Genomic DNA, 17,354 nt, shown 5'->3' with positions numbered 1-17,354 from the left:
GGAACTTGTCCCTTGAGGAACTTATCCCTTGAGGACTTGTCCCTTGAGGAACTGTCCCTTGAGGAACTGTCCCTTGAGCAACTGTTACAAGAACTATAATCATGAATGATCACTTAGGAACTTCGTTCTTCTCTTGGAGTTCCAACTCATGAACTTCACTTATTATCTTTAGAAAGCACTATTATTAATCACTGAACCTTGCACACATAAAACTTATAAACCTTGTTAGTTATTACTTTAGTTTGTCATCATCAAAACCATAGTGGCTCAACAATTAAGAAATTAAGTGCATGGAAATAATTGTCAATCCTGTGTTTCTTCTTATATCTAGGCCATTTTTGCCTAAGAGGCTTTCTGGAAATGAAGATGATGTGGAAAATGGTATATTGGGAAAAGAGAAAGATAGAACATTGCGAACTATCAAATCTCTTAAGATACCTAACCAGGCCTTATTGTCTGGGACCACTTATCCTGCAGCATGATACTCATTAATAAACTTGTCTTGTCCAGCTACAACTTCAATGCTAGTATATCTTTAATGTTGTACCAGGTAATTTCAACCATTTTCGTAATCCTATTGGATGCATCAATAAACCATATGTTCTAATCTTGGGAGGCCTCATATTTGAATTTATAATAGAAGCAAAAGCAATATAGCACGTTTGCAAAATCTCTGCAAAATCTAACTGTCTTTTTTTTCTTTGTTTTTGTTGCAGAACTTTGTTTCAGTAATCATTGTGTCCACATTGTCCATTTTGGGTGTTGTATCTATAGAGCCCTTGACATGGAAGTTAATTAAGGTCTGGATACCTGTGCACTTGATAAGATTCAAACTGAAGTGCACTTGATAAGAGCACCAAGGGGAAGGCTCAAATTGGTTGAAGGATGAAACTCTGCCTCACACATTTGGGGTTTTAGTTTAGGAGAAATGATAGAATCTTCCACTAGGATTTGTCTATGGATAGCTTCTACCGGGATAGAGTTATGTATTTAGGATCTTTTCAAACTCATGCTAGTGGGGCCCAATCTAGAACTATTTATGTACACTGTGACCTTTTCAAAAAGGTTTTCTCTCCTCTCATTTGTTGGTGCTTCTTTGGCCATGTGAACTTCACATGGCTGTACTAGACATCCATAAGGTCATCAACAAGCTTGAGGTGGCTTGGAAATTCAGAAAATACACCCCCTTAAGTCTTAACAAAAATCGGATTACATGAAGAATAGCTTAGCTTAGCTCTAAACATGATTAGCTTAATTAATTAACCTCATTAAGCTAATTAATCACCAACTAAACTTGATTAACAATACTTAATGATAATTAGGATATCATTAGTACTAATTAACCTTGCTTAAAAGGAGATTAGCAAAAGATTAGCCTAATTAAGGTGCTTAAGAAGAGTTTATGGAAAACCGAGCTTGTTCTTGCTCATTACCACTTGGATTAGAGCAAATTAAGCCCTTGAAAACCTTTTTTATTCTCAAAACTAACCATAACCAATAATTAGATAAACTTATTAAAAACTTTGGATTGGTTAGCTTAGAGTAGTTAGATGCGTATGCATCATACTCACCTTCTTGAAAGAAGATTCGTCCTCGAATCTTGTAAGTGCTTTTTGGACATCGAAAGCTTGAACTTTCACCAACAATCTCCTCTTCTTGTCCCCTTTCATCTTCAATATGTTCTTCAACTCCAAAAGTGTGGATTAACCAACTTGGAAGAGGTTCAAAAATTGTGTCAAAGTTTTTAACTTTCCTTGGTAAACCTGCAAAACAAGAGTTTTCAGATAATATTATAGGAAATTTGAAATCTTCTGCCAATTCTTGATCTTCATTTTTGAGCTGTTGTCCTTCTACTAGTTCCACTATCATTGTGGCTTCCTTTGCTTCACAAGAGACCACTTCCTCCTTTTCTTCCACTATGAATTCGGCCTCCATTGTTGTTTCTTCATTGGGGATGAATTCTTTGGTCACTTCAAATTCAATGTCTCTAAAAGGTTGGTGAAGTTGATGGAGATCTTCTTTTATAGCTTGAAGTTGACAAATACTCTTTTGAAGTTGTGGAGTACAAAAATCGAGTTTTTCTCTTGTACATGAATTACATATACAACCCAATTGATAAGAACATGATAAAAACTCCTTCTTGAGTTCGCTTCTCAACTTACTCCAAGTGCTTATCTTCTGTTTTCCATCTCTTCTTCTCTTGGCCTTTAAGTGTTCCCACCATTCTAAAGCATGTTTTCTAAAAGAAAATTTGATTAGTTCAATCAAAGCATAATCGGAAAGATCATACCATTCATAAACTTTATCAACTTGGTGAAGCCATTTCTGAAATTTGGATGGACAAAGTGAACCATCAAATTTAGGAATTAGAGTGTTTTCATGGTTTTGGTATAAGGCACCCATGGCTTAAGAACTAGAACAAATCAAAAAATTTCGTCAGTTTTGGACCTCATAAGAAAAACCAACCCAGATTAATAGCAAATCAACTCCGATGAGCCTCAAAATTTACCATCATATAAATCACTTCTTGAACCACCAAAATAACATATCATACGTCTAAAAACTCAAAGAAATGAATCAGATATAGCCTCAAACTTTCGAGTTAAATTTCTGGTAGTTTTGTGTTTAAGGTTTTGTGTTTGGGTTTAAGGGGTGTTTTTTGGATGTTTATGGGATGATTTGAATGCTCTTAAACAATCATTAGCTCTGATACCAAATGATTCATATGGATTAAGACACCAAGAGCATTCAAGTTAAGAAAGAACAAAGAAAAAGAACATGTATCAAACCGGTTCGAACTAGTCGACCAACCACCACTTTCCACTAACCAAAGTACCACCAATCAAGACCAAACTATAACAATGAGATTCTAGTTTGAGTATACTTTGTGATTCAATCACCAAATCAACGTTTAGATGAAGGAATTAGCAAAGGTTTGATAAATGGTCAAAACTGACCGAGATAAACACTATGCACACAGCTTAGTATTTTAGGCATAAAAGTTTAACTTTTCATTCAATTGATCTAATTCCAAAAGCATTACAAAGTAAATATATAAGGCTACAGCATGTCCAAAAATCAGCCTATTTGGACGCCATTTTCTATGCCAACTAAGACAATAAAATAAGAGAAACAAAAACTAAAACTGTTTCAGCACACTTCTAATGATTTGCTAATTTACCCTATAGGACGTTGGAAAACAGAAAAATTACCTATTGTACATTAAAATAAATATCTTAATCTAAATATATTCAAAATTTCAAGCCAATTGGAGAAGGAAAAAGCCTTGCCCAAAACAGAAGAAAAGAAGGCTGCTGAACGTGTGAATGCTGCAGCTTGGTATACCTTGCCATGAAGTTCTCTCTTCTCATTTGTTGGTGCTTCTTTGGCCATGTGAACTTCACATGGCTGTACTAGACATCCATGAGGTCATCAACAAGCTTGAGGTGGCTTGGAAATTCAGAAAATACACCCCCTTAAGTCTTAACAAAAATCGGATTACATGAAGAATAGCTTAGCTTAGCTCTAAACATGATTAGTTTAACTAATTAACCTCATTAAGCTAATTAATCACCAACTAAACTTGATTAACAATACTTAATGATAATTAGGATATCATTAGTACTAATTAACCTTGCTTAAAAGGAGATTAGCAAAAGATTAGCCTAATTAAGGTGCTTAAGAAGAGTTTAGGGAAAACCGAGCTTGTTCTTGCTCATTACCACTTGGATTAGAGCAAATTAAGCCCTTGAAAACCTTTTTTATTCTCAAAACTAACCATAACCAATAATTAGATAAACTTATTAAAAACTTTGGATTGGTTAGCTTAGAGCAGCTAGATGCGTATGCATCAATAGCATTCATTCTCTGTATAAAGAAAGATTGGTTTGCTGTAACGGCCTCCATGATACATATAAACACATGCTTTCGCATGCGAAATCTGCTTTGGAAGATGTTATCACCATAGACAACATTAATAGAGAAGTAATAATTGTATAGTTAAATGTGTGCTTGTTCTCGACCTCAATCCATCGTTGGTAGTGGAAAGGGAGCTTCAATATGTTCATCTCGTACATATTGTGGTGGTTGACGTTGTCGGCGGCGGGAAGTTTTCTCAAGTGTTGTATTATGATTAATGAATCAATCATTAATTGCTTCATCAATGGCGCGTCTTCACATTTTGAAGTTGATTTATCATCTATATTAGAAGAACTGGTGCTAGAGATTTGAGATAACATTTTGTCGAAGTGTTTATTTTGGTAGTAGATGTTTAACTACATGGGCACTACATATAAGTAAACCTATTTATAATTTGCCAAGCCGGGTCAAGGCTAGTGATGGTCGATATGGGGAAAAGTACTTCATAAGGGGTCGCTAGCGGGTTGGGATCAATGCGGGTCGTGTGTCGACAATTGGTAAGAAAAATAAGGAATGAAGATAGCCAAAAGTGAGTAGAATTGAATAAGAATCCATACATGTAATTAATTTTGCAATATCTAATTTTTTTTTCAAAACTATTGGGATATTATATCGAGCCTAAATGGTCTTGTCAAATAATGGCTCCGTCCAATAATGACCTTTTCCATTAAAGCCTTGTCCAATAAAAGCCCGATAAAGTAGATCATATCCCTTTAGCCATGGGGATACCCTGTCCAATAACTAAGTACACAAATGTAAGTATTTTTTAAAGTATATGATTGTTTAGTCACCACACAATGGTGAGTCCATTGAATTACTTGTGAAGAGACCACACAATGGTGAGTCCATTGAATTACTGAAGAGACCACACAATGGTGAGTATAGTAGGTTAAAGGTGAGGTGATCATACAATGAGATGTATAGTAGGTTAAAAATAAAGTGACCATACGATGCAAAGTATAGTATGTTACTGGTAAGGTGACAACATAATACAATGTAAACTTTAGTAGATTTATTTTGAGCTAACAACAGATGCTATGTTAAAGGTAAAATAACTACACAATAATACTAAGTGCAAAAATAATAAAATGTCTTAGAAAACAACAATTTAAAACAGTATAAGTGAACATCTATGGCAAAAGTAGCCATGTAACTAATACTTAAAGCATTAACTATTAAACATCAAATAAAGTTATGACAACAACCTATTACAGTAATTAGTAGAAATAAAATAAAGAAAAACAACAACAACAAAAATGATGAGCTAGTAGTCTTACTAAGGGAGCAAAGTTAATCTTCCGTACCATAGATTTGAGTGAATAATATGTCCTTAATTTCTCCTCTTGTGGAGTCAATGAGGGCTTTATCAGTAGAATATTTAAGAGAACAATGTTAATCTTCAATTACCTTAACCTCTGATTATTTTCTTGTAACTCAAACCATTTTTATCTTCCTCCTCTTTTTGGACCTTTTAAACTCCAACATTTCTTTTTCAATTCATGTCTTTTCCTCTCATTTCAGTATTGTAGACACACAATTGTCTCTCCAATATTTAGGAACCGAAGATGAAACATACCGCGGTATTAATTGATCCAACCCAAAAGGGAAGCAGTCCAAAAAGCCAACTCAAAACTAATTTTAAAGTGTTAAAGTTTACGATTTTTTCACCATATACCCCAGACAAATTTTTGTTTTCGCCGTATACCCTCTCAAGTTTCCTAATTCACCATATACCCTCCATTCTTCAAAAAATACATCAACTTGCCCTTATGACTAACAGTGTTAGACTTTCGTTAATCAAAAGGGTAAGTGGATGTATTTTTTTGAAAAGTCGAGGGTATATGGTGAATTTGAAAAGTTGAAAGGGTATACGGTGCAAAAAAAATTGTCAGGGGGTATATGATGAAAAAATCGTAAAGGTTTATTTTAATCATATTCTAAAGCCAATTAATTATTTCTGATAATTAATTGAATTTTTGCCCATAAACAAAGTTTTGACCCAATCCTTTGAAAAAACCTAACAATTAATTATTCATGATGATTAATTATTTTATTTTAATCAATAAATATTTTCAAAAAAATTTTTACAATTATAATTGGATTTCCAGATTTAAAAGATAAAAGAAAATCGTTAAAACACATTTTATGGAAAAAAAGTTGTCGAGACACGTCAAAAGCTAGGCGATGCGCCTGGCGCAACAAGCACACACAGCGCAGTCTACACCAGCCAAGCTGTGTCAGACGTACCAATGTGCGACTAACACGTCGCCCTATGTGTCACATAGAGTCGTGCACCTGGTGCACTCTGTGCGACACGCATCTTGACAATTCTATCTTTAAAAAGCGCGTACTAGGAGTGCGCATTTGATTTGTCATGGCGCGGTAATGTGCACCTAAAACGTGTAATTGTGCATCACACATAGACGTGTGCCTGGCGCACTCTTTGCGTGACATGCAGATTTTGTTTTCCTATAAATAGGTGTAGATTTCTCAAATCAAAGGCAAACTTTTTTCCATACACTTAACACTCCCACTTTTATATACTTCGACACTTTATGAACATCTACATAAACCTCTCTACAAATATCATACTATCAAATACATACATTCAAGACACATACCTTCCTGAGGTTGCACCATTGCTCGTCCCTATGATTGTCAATCTCTCAGACCCAAGCAACGGTATAATCTTGAGCGTTCTTGAATAAATTCTTTATATTTATATTGAAGTTACTAACTATTTCTTTCTTGATATATAGATTTTTAATTTAAAGACCGTTCTCTATGTGCATTGTGACCCTTTATTTGTTTTATTTTTTTACGTACATATGCATGTTACATCATCATCCTGTTCATGGTTTCATCACCCCACATGTGGTTATTGCTAATCAAGACCTAAAGAATTATTCTTTTATTATAAGATAATTTGAACGACCTGTAGGTTTCTTGTAATTTTATTACTTAATACCATATCACTAAAAAGATAGTATTTTTATGTGTGTCCTGAACCAATCTGGAATTGAATATTGTTTAGGGTGGATGAAATTTTTTTATGGTTATTCTTATACATAAAAATTGACATGAATGGATATTAAGTAGAGGCCAACAACAACGGGGAACAAGGTTCCAAACCATGTTCGTACCTTTACCCCCAAACTCTATGGTTCATTGACCATCTATGGAGTCAAGATAGGGTAATGTACATTTGATAAGTCCCTAAATTATCCTACGACATCCCAATATCCAATTAGGTTTATGAGTCTTCCTTTAACCACTTGTTGTCGACTTCAAAACAATTTCAATAAACCTTTACAATGAGGTAATCAAATACACGCTCATGCTGCATAGGTGAAACAGAAACATACCTACAAGTATGTAGTGTAATTCTTTCACTCAAACTCATGCGATTCTCTATGAAAACTTCTTTGTGTTTTCTTTTTGCTTTGGCCTTCTTTAACGTAGCCTCTTACTTCACCTACCTAGTTCATTTCCCTTTAAGGGGATCTACTACTTATATAAAGAGACAATCAAAGTTATGTAGTTCAACTCAAGCACAAACCACCGTAAAAATACAAAATCTTCATTCTCAACGGCATCGATCAAATTGCTTTTTTAGTAGCAAGTATCTTGGACTTATTAACGGAGGCCGAGAATACAGATGGCCTGAAACTTCTGCGGGGGAAAGAAAAGAAGAACAAATTTGGATGCCGAGAATACGCGGTTAAGCAATGAAGGACTTTTAAGTCAATTTCAATTTAGTTATACACATCTTAAATGCGAGCCAACTTCTATAAATATCCTATAAATAAAATAGAAAGGGAGGAAAGAATGACTACTTCCAAAAGCAGACTCCACGAGTGAAAAAGGTTTTAGTATTCCTTAAATGCAAGCATTAAGCACTGTTATTTCAAAATGTCCGCTTCAACCGCTGTTTCACCTCCCAAATCAAAGAGGAAAGTTGGCTTGACGAGCGCAGATGAGGAAGACATGGTTCTTATACCATCCACTGTCGTCACTTCAACTTGACATTGGACTCAAGTCATTTCTACTAGCGACTAGCTTCTCAAGTGGCTTCCAAACACGTCGTAAGCTAAACCGTGCGAGCCGTGTACTATGACTGCAGGGGAAAGAGCTCCGTAGACAACCCTCTTTGCTTCTTTCCGACGACACCTCAATGTCGACTCATCACATCCTGCGGAGGTCTAGGGTTTAGTTCCTCCCTCCCGCAACTCACTAAAAGGATGCTACTTAATTACAAAGGAAATTATTTCTTAATCTAGAGATTTCCTTTTCATTAATCGCATCAAGTCAGCATTTCCCATTTCCATTTCCTAAAAGCTTCTTGATAGTTCGTAGGTTCTCTATAAGTATAGGGATTGCCAAAACAGTTGTATGTTTGTGAAGAATAAGAAAATACGGATGTAGCTTTTAGAGACTATATCCTCTACAACTGTAGTTAGTCCTCCAAGGCCTGTTAGAGCTCTCTTCAACCTGCTCATGGCTAGATCGATCGGTTTCGGGTCAAATAGGAAGAACTAGAAGATTCCACGAAGTTGTACTAACCGAAGACGAAAAAAGATCTTTATTTGCTTTGTTTTTCGTTTGATCAATTTCGAACCGCTTTTAGGCTAAAATATATAACTGAGAAAAGCAATTCCCATACTAGCACATGGAAGAAATGGTGTTAAGTATTAGGACTATGTTGTGTTTGATTTAATGTGGAAGAACATTCAATAATAAAATATAAGGGAGAAAGCAATAAAGACAATAAACAAAAGACATAAGGATTTACATGTTTCGGTCAATATGTGACCTAGTCCACAAGTGGCGGGATTCGAGAGCTTTTTCTATCATCTTCAATGGAGAAACATAGAGGATGACAAGGAATTTTATAAAAGGAGCAGAGGTTTTAACCACTCAATGGGGTCCTTTTATAGGACATATAGAACCCTAATTACCTCAAGAAAACCCTAAATAAATATAAGCAATAACCGTCAATTAATTTAGAAAATATTTCAAAAACGGAATAATTACCAAAAATCACAAAACTTGAAATCAATGGTCATGTCCCCCTGGACCCCATTTAACCCTACCTGGACAACACAGCAAAAACGAGACAATGAGTGAGGAATATAAGCCACCCGCCTGGCGCACTAAATAGCCCGACCGGGGGATCCAAAATCTTCTTTTTGATCGATTTCATAGTCCACGACGTTTGCAGTGTGTGGCAGACTTCCTATCATCTGATTTGCCACCATTTTTATTTTTCAACTTCCAACACTCAGACTTGATATGCCCCTTTACACGACAATAGTTACAAACTTTTCATTTGTTATTCTTACTACCACTATCCAATAAAACATCATATTGAGATAGACCACTAGATTTAGCAGTTAACTTATTGTCAATTAAATCTCTCGCCGGAGTTAAGGCATCCCTAACATCATCCAAACTCAAATCATCCTTACCATATAATAAGGTCTCACTAAAATGCTTAAAAGAAGGCGGTAAAGAATATGGCAACCTAATAGCCATATCCTCATTATCGATCTTAACTTCCTTATTTTGCAAATCCATAATTATAGAAAAGTACTCGTGTAAATTAGACTCATGCAGTCTACTTATTCTAAGCGAATATCTTGAAATCTAATTTTGAGTAGAAGACAGTTGGTGACACTTTTAGTCATATAAATTATAAAGTGACTCCAACTTTATCCATACCTGCTACAGTAGTCTCCATATAAACTTCTCTACAAACTTCATTCGAGAGAGACAGTTAAATTGTAGATAGAACTTTCAAATCCATATCCTCTCAATTTTCCACGGAAATAGCCGTGGGTTTTTTGGACACACCGTCAAGAGCCTTGTGATAATCACTTTGAATTAAGATGGATTAGTAAATTGAGTGAAAAATTTTAGCTTCATGTTTTAGAATATCTTTTATGTATGGATTTTTATTATTGTAGATGGCGCATCGTAATTCCATCAGATAGGGAAAAAAAAAAAAACAAAAGGTGAGGGACTCTTTAAAGCGTATTCTACAAAAACATTCCATCAGATAGAGCTACTCTATCAACTTTAGCTCTGGGAATTCTCAAGAGTAATTTTTCAACGCAAACGAATTTGACTCCTACTTACAATAATATTATAATATGAATTTCGGATAACCGACCATCGTCGTTAAAGCTTACTTTCTAACTTATTTAATGAGCAACACTTAAGGTTTTTCAGTTTTCTCGAAGATATTACCCTGAGAATTTGCATATTATAATATCAACAGAATATGTTCTATCTCCACAACACTTGCTAAATATGTTTTGCTTTAAAGCAATTCTCAACACATTTATCCCTTTATTTTTTTTCAAAAAAAATATCGTGCAGCGTTGTAAGATGTTCTTTGTCACCCCTTTACAGTTTATCTATCCAATTTGTGTAGGTAAATTAGGATTTAGGTTCGGGTGATGTCCGGAATTTTTCTATGCTATAATTTAGTAATCTTTATTATATAAGTTAATGGAGGAGGTATGATGTCCTCTTTTAAAGTGACTAAAATACCTTTTAATAATTTAAAATAATATTTTGCTTTTTATAAAAAATTGAAAAATGAGAATCAATAAAACTTGTCATATGAATGGAATATGCAATACCATTAATAAATTGTCAAATTAGATTAACACAATCAATTCACGAAATCAATTAGAATCTTCAACCAAAAATAGTTAGCAACATATCGTGATGAAATAATTTTTCATATTTACAAAGCTCAAACAATATGGTTTATTTACATCTATAATTGTTAAAAAACTATACTAAAGTCACTGAAAAGAAAATTATTAAATCATCGACCAATTTTTACATTGACGGTATTGAACAGCTAAAATTCATTCACCTTTAATTTAAAAAGATTATAACATCTACAAAAGAACCTCAATAATCTACATCACTATCAAAATAATTTTAGATAAAAAAACATGTCTATTTGTATATAATTACATAAGATTGTCAGCGCACCCATCGCGTGCATATGCATCTAGTAGTTAAATAAGTCATTTCATACTCATTTAAAAAAGTCATCGATCTTATTCATTATGTGGATTTCAAAAAAAAATTCATTCATATCATTAATTTTGAATAAATAATCAATAATAGTATGGTGGAGTGTTGGTTGGATTTGTTTATTTCATACTTGAGGTTGCGGGTTTAAATCTCCACGTTAACAATGCTTCTTTTTATATTATATGACAAAGACGTGAATATAATGTTAACAAATGAGGGATGGTGACACGTGGCACATATACGTTGTTAAAAACATTTTAATATATATAAGTATAGATATAGATTGGTAATATTAGAAGAAGTACCCAAACATATTTCTTCTCTTTCATAGAATTATATAGATCCATTGAAAAATGTCTAATTAACTAGTTTTTAAGTTAGTAAAGCATGAAATTTGATGATTGATCATTTTTCAGCTTATGAATTTGTTATGACCCAAATAATATTTACTATTCTTAATAAACTATATCTTGTATGTATATATATGTGGATATAATGTTATTGAATGATGGTTGGTGACACGTGACACATATACGTTATTAAAAACGCTTTTTAATATATTAACTAGTTTGTGTCCCGGGCGATGCTCCGGATTGTTTCTTTTCGTAATTTTTTGTCTTGTGAGGAAAAAATTGACGTCATAATTTGAAGAATACAAGAAATGGGAGTAAGAGTTTATGTCTACAATGTCACTATCATTACCATTAATGTGGTAGGTATCCAACTACTTGTGTAGTCTTTTAATGAGATATAATTACAAGACATTATTATATTTTATTTTAAAATATTAAACAATGATGTTATCTTGGATCAATGGTTAAGCTTTCACTTTCTATTTCAAAGGTCACGTGTTCGATACCTTCTAAACACACGACATATTTCCTTGTAATATATTAGTATAGATATGGATTGGTAATATTAGAAGAAGTACCCAAAACATATTTCTTCTCTTTCATAGAATTATGTAGATCCATTGAAAAATGTCTAGTTAACAAGTTTTTAAGTCCGTAAAGTATGAAATTTGATGATTGATCATTTTTCAGCTTATGAGTTTGTTATGACCCAAATAATATTTACTATTTTTAATAAACTGTATCTTGTACGTATATATGCATAAAAACATTATTGTGTTTAAAAATATATGTTGACTAAAAAAGCCGTGCTTTCTTCATAGGAAAAAAGATGTGCTCTTTTTTTCCATCTTATCAAGTAAATTAATTAGTTGTTTTTGCCTGGACGATGTCTCAGTTCAGTTACGATAAACAAATATATTATTATTTTTAAATTTCATAATCTATTTTGCTACTTTCGTATTTTTTGTCCATTAAAAAAAAAATTCACGTCACGACGTGATAAGTAAAAAAAGTTAAAGGCTTGAGTTTGAAAACAATACCTTAAAAGAAATTGTGGTAAAACAATCTGACATCAATATTCTTTTGTAAGTTAAGTATTTTTAGTTAATTATAATTGTTAGGAGATTTAATCATATTTTATTTGAAACATTAAACAACAAAGTCACAGTATATTAATGGTTAAACTCTTACTTTTCGTTTCAAAGGTCACATGTTCGATACCACGTGACATATATGCTTTCTTTCACACCCCTTTTAATATATTTGTATAGATATATAGGTGGATGGCTCATGAGTGTCCATCTCCACATCTTCAACAACCTGTAGTACATAAGCAACCATATCCTTAAAACCATACCTCCTTGGAGGTCCCACACCAACTCTTCTAGCTAGGTCGATGTGCTATGCTAGGTTGATGTACTTCAGATGAGGCTGATTGATGACTAGAAGATTCAGTAGCACCATGATCTTCTCCATCTTGGTGTTGTTATTCACTCTCATCATGAGTAACTTGCAGCTCCACTTGGTTATCAACATTGCTACTAACTGACACCACGGTGGACTTCACTGTACGGTTAAGCATAAAATTTTCATCAAATATTACAGTTTTACCAAGTATAACTCGACTCTCAGAAGGTGACTAGATTCTATAGCCCTTAACTCCACTCCCAAAACCCACGAATACACCCTTCTTAGCTCTAGGTTCTAATTTACCCTCACTTACATGATAATAAATAGTAGAACCAACTTTCAGCAAAGAGTAATCTGCAGGCTTACCAAACCACACCTCATAAAGTCTTTTACAATCAATACATGTGGAGGTACATGGTTGATCAAATAGCAAGATGTACTTACAACTTATACCCAAGATCTTCTAGCTAACCCAAAATTAGAGAGCATGCACCTTGTGCTTTCCAACAGTGTATGATTCATGCGTTCTGCTAACCTCTGTTGTTGAGCATCCCTGATAGTATGATGTCGAGCAATCCCTTCATTTTTGCATAACTCATTAAACTTATATCAACTAAATTCCAGACCATTATCAGTTTGCAGCCTTTTGATCTTCCTTTCAGCTTGATTTTCCGCCAAAGCCTACCACTGCTTGAAAATTTTGAAAGCCTCACTTTTGTGCTTCATCATAATTACCCAAGTTGTTCTTGAATAATCATTGATCATCGACACAAAATACTTGTGACCTCTAATAAATTCAACTCGGGAAGGACCCAACAATCAGAATGTATATAATCAAGTGTGCCCTTTATCCTATAAACATTCTTTGGAAACTTGCTGCGATGAAGCTTCCCAAACACACAATGCTCACATAACTCTAGATCCCGCACTTTGTGCCCATATAGAAGATCCCTTTTCGACAGAATTTGCATCTCCTTTCCTCCCATATGTCCAAGCTTCATATGCCAAACCTTGGTCATATCCTCCTTGTGAGTCTCATATGATGCAATAACAACGGGACCTGTCACAATAGAACCTTGAAGAAAATACAAGGTACCATTTTTAATACATTTCAAAACCACATTCAAACCTTTGCAGACACTCATAACCCACCTGCACCTTGAAAACTGAAACCCTTATTGTCGAGAAGACTCAAAGATATCAGATTCTTTGCCATCAGTGGAACATGCCTAACTTCGTTCAATGTGCAGGATGTATTATGATGACTCCGCAACCTGACGGAGCCTATTCCAACTACTTTGGAGGTAGCACTCTTGGCCATAAAAACATAGCCCCCATCTATCTGATCATAAGTCGAAAATCACTCCATGCATGAACTAATATGATACGATGCCCCAGTGTCAAGAACCCACACATCCGTATAATGTGACTGGTTATTAACAACTAGGGCCAGATCTTCCTCAGAGTTACAATCAGTTTCTGCCGGAGCAACAGACCTTAACACCTTTAATTTTCTGCTGCTTCTTTTTCTTAGGACATTCATTTTTCCAATGCCCATTCTCCTTACAGGAATTACAAACATCATTAGTTTTAATACCCTTAGAATTCTAATTTTTATACTTTAACTTTTTTTACCAGATTTTCCTTGTCCCTACCCCAAGTAACAACTAATTCTGATGCTTGACTTTCTATACTAGAACTAGATGCCTGATGACAGAAATCTCTAGTTTGAAGAGCATATCTTACTTCTAATGACAAACTATATTTCCTAACAATAAAAGAATTCAGAAAATTCTCATGTGATAAAGGCAAAGACACTAACAATATTAAAACAGCATCCTCATCATCTACTTTAGCATCAATTATAACGAAGATCTAGTAAAATAGTATTCAATTTATCTAGATGATCCCTCAAAGAGGTACTTTCCTGCACACGCAACGTTGCTTCAAAAGAAGCTTTTTGGTTTGAGATTTCTTCATGTATAGACTCTCCAACTTCAACCACAGACCAGCAGCAGTTTCCTGCTCCGCAACTTCAGTAATTATGTTGTCCAAAAGACATAACATAATTTTTGAATGCGCCTTTTCCTCCAGAATTTCCATCTCAGCGGTGACTGAATCCATTGAATTCTTTGCCAATGGTGCCCACAACCCCTGTTGCTTCAGTAAAGCCCGCATCTTGATTTGTCACAGACTGAAACTATTTCTCCTAGTGAATTTATCAATTTTCACATTCATCCCAGACATCATTCTCACACAGATCGAGCACAAAGCTCTTGATACCAATTTGTTGTGATGGACGTGAGAAATAAACAAATAATCGAATGTAAACACAATAAAAAACAGACAACAGATCTACGTGGTTCACCAATTTGGCTACATCCACAGGCAGCGAGAAAGAATATTTTCCTTGTGTGAGGAAAACCAGATTAATGAGAGAATTAGACTAAATTCGCAGTCTCAAACAATTAGATAAAATAACATAGTAATACTCCGCGTAAAAAACGCGTCTACCGCATAAACCGGGCACCCGCCCGATCTGATCGGGCGGTATTTTTACCAAACATAGACTTGTTACGGGCACGATCGGGCGGTACTCTCCCGGTCGTAATTCGGTGATTACGCCTGATTGGGTGACCACACCCGATGAGATTTGGGCGACTTCCAAAAGACAGCTGCTAACAAATCGTCTCGGGCCCGATCGGGTGGTACTCCAAATCAGTGTTTTGACGCATTTCGTCGAGCACATTCAAGGCATTAATCTTACACAAACATCAACCATGCATGCACTACGAGATTAGCAAAAGTGACAACTTTTTTTCTTAAATTCTAAAATTCGACTTCTCCGTACTGAAATAAGTAAAACACTTTTTTTTACGTGAGAGGTTTTTGAGAGATGTCTTTCCTTATTTCAGAACGGAGTAACTATATAACTATAATTTTGGAGGAACATATTAGTATATCTTTTTTAAAAGCTATATAATAAATTACCATCTACAACATTAAAAGTGAAAAGTAAATTTATCAGCATCTCTTTTTGCTTCATTTAAATTTAAGTGATGGAATAATATGAAAGGGCCAGGAATCATAAACCCATTACGATATTACAATCAGTTACAACTTTTCTTGAACATCCTAAAACAATATATGTGACAATATATATAATTCCTCCATAAGGGATGATTATATATTGTTTTCTAGATGCTAATTGATCCATATGATCATCTTGTGCAACATCAAAAAGCGTAAAATGGTGATTATAAGCTAAATGTCTTCTTATCCATATCTATAGATTCTCTGATCTGCAAGAATATCTTTCTTTACATCTTTTCTAAATATACTAGTAGTATAATGCATTAATATACATCACATTTAATTCCCTCCTTTTTCTTTTTCTAGTTCAAAACATTGCAAGCCTTACATCATCCCTCCCTATAAATTAGCTCTAAATTCTTACATTTTTCATATCAACTCAGCAAGTTAATATTCTAAGTGTTTCCTACTTTAGTCAAGTTTCCTTCTCTCCATTCTGAAAAGCACACACTAGTTACATTTTTCCTAGAAAAAACAATGGACCGAGTTAATGAGTTGGCAAAGTCTAAGGCAGCTGTTATATTTGTGAAGAGCTCAGATTGTATGAGTCATAGCATCAAAACCCTCTTCTATGACCTTGGAGCAAGCCCTGCAGTCTATGAGATCGACCGCGATCCGAGAGGCCGAGAACTCGAGCTCGCCTTGCAGAAGCTAGGCTGTAAGCCTACCGTCCCTGCAATCTTCATCGGCGGCATGTTCGTCGGATCTGCCAAGGACGTTCTTGCTGCTCATCTCACTGGCGCACTCAAAGACATGCTCATTGCTGCTAAAGCTATATGGTTCTAGCAATATTTACATCCAAAATCGGATGTATATATATATATATATAACAACGATCTTATCTTTTATTTTCTTTTGTAACATGCATGGTGGAAACCGGAGAATCTGGCCACCAGTTGAGTTTGAAAAGAAGTGTAGCAATTTTCAAGGGCTTTTATTTTTGTTAGCTCTTGGTAATTGCATTTCGCGATGAACAATGTAATGTAAATTAAAGGAGACTTACAAAAGGCTTCATATATATATATTTATATATATATCGCTTGAATGATGTTTGATCACTATCTTATGATTTCTAGGTATGCTTTTTTTTTTTTTTTTTTTTAATATAACGACTGACCAACAAAATAAACTATAACAAAACAATTTCGTTTCAGGTGGATTTTCTTATGCAAGATTAAAGATACAAAGAAGTTAAATAATTAAGTGTCATAATATATATATAATATATATGAAAATATTCCCCAAAAAAAAACATTTAAAAGTTCTATTTTGTTAAAATGAACCTTTCCCAACATTCTTTGCAAACAAAAACCACAAACTTAATTTTTTTGCAAGATAAAACATATTCTCATGTTTCGGTGTTGACCATCTCAATTCCGGTGTTGATCCTTGGTTGGATGCACATAGGAAAAGTGAAGAGTCAAGCCGGAATTGAAATGGTCAACACCGGAAAATGATAATAGATTTCATCTTGTAAAAAAATTAAGGCTGTTGTATTGTTTTTGAAAAAATATTTTAAAAGGT

The 17,354-nt window shown here is 34.4% G+C and overlaps 1 protein-coding gene across 1 annotated transcript; it reads left to right on the top strand.

Annotated features, from left to right (window-relative positions):
* Window positions 1-16,163: 16,163 nt before the first annotated feature.
* Window positions 16,164-16,878, top strand: LOC104883635 (glutaredoxin-C11). Its single transcript, XM_010668185.4, has one exon. The coding sequence runs from the start codon at window positions 16,308-16,310 to the stop codon at window positions 16,614-16,616; it is 309 nt and encodes a 102-aa protein (XP_010666487.1). The 5' UTR covers window positions 16,164-16,307; the 3' UTR covers window positions 16,617-16,878.
* The last annotated feature ends 476 nt before the right edge of the window (window positions 16,879-17,354 follow it).

Source organism: Beta vulgaris, chromosome 3 (assembly GCF_026745355.1).
Source record: "Beta vulgaris subsp. vulgaris cultivar EL10 chromosome 3, EL10.2, whole genome shotgun sequence".
NCBI lineage: Eukaryota > Viridiplantae > Streptophyta > Magnoliopsida > Caryophyllales > Amaranthaceae > Beta > Beta vulgaris.
Note: the sequence above shows the minus strand (reverse complement) of the source record. Positions and strands in the feature narration are given on the sequence as shown.

Coding starts and splice junctions, on each gene's coding strand:
- LOC104883635 (XM_010668185.4), top strand. CDS start 16,308: ATGGACCGAGTTAATGAGTTGGCAAAGTCTAAGGCAGCTGTTATATTT.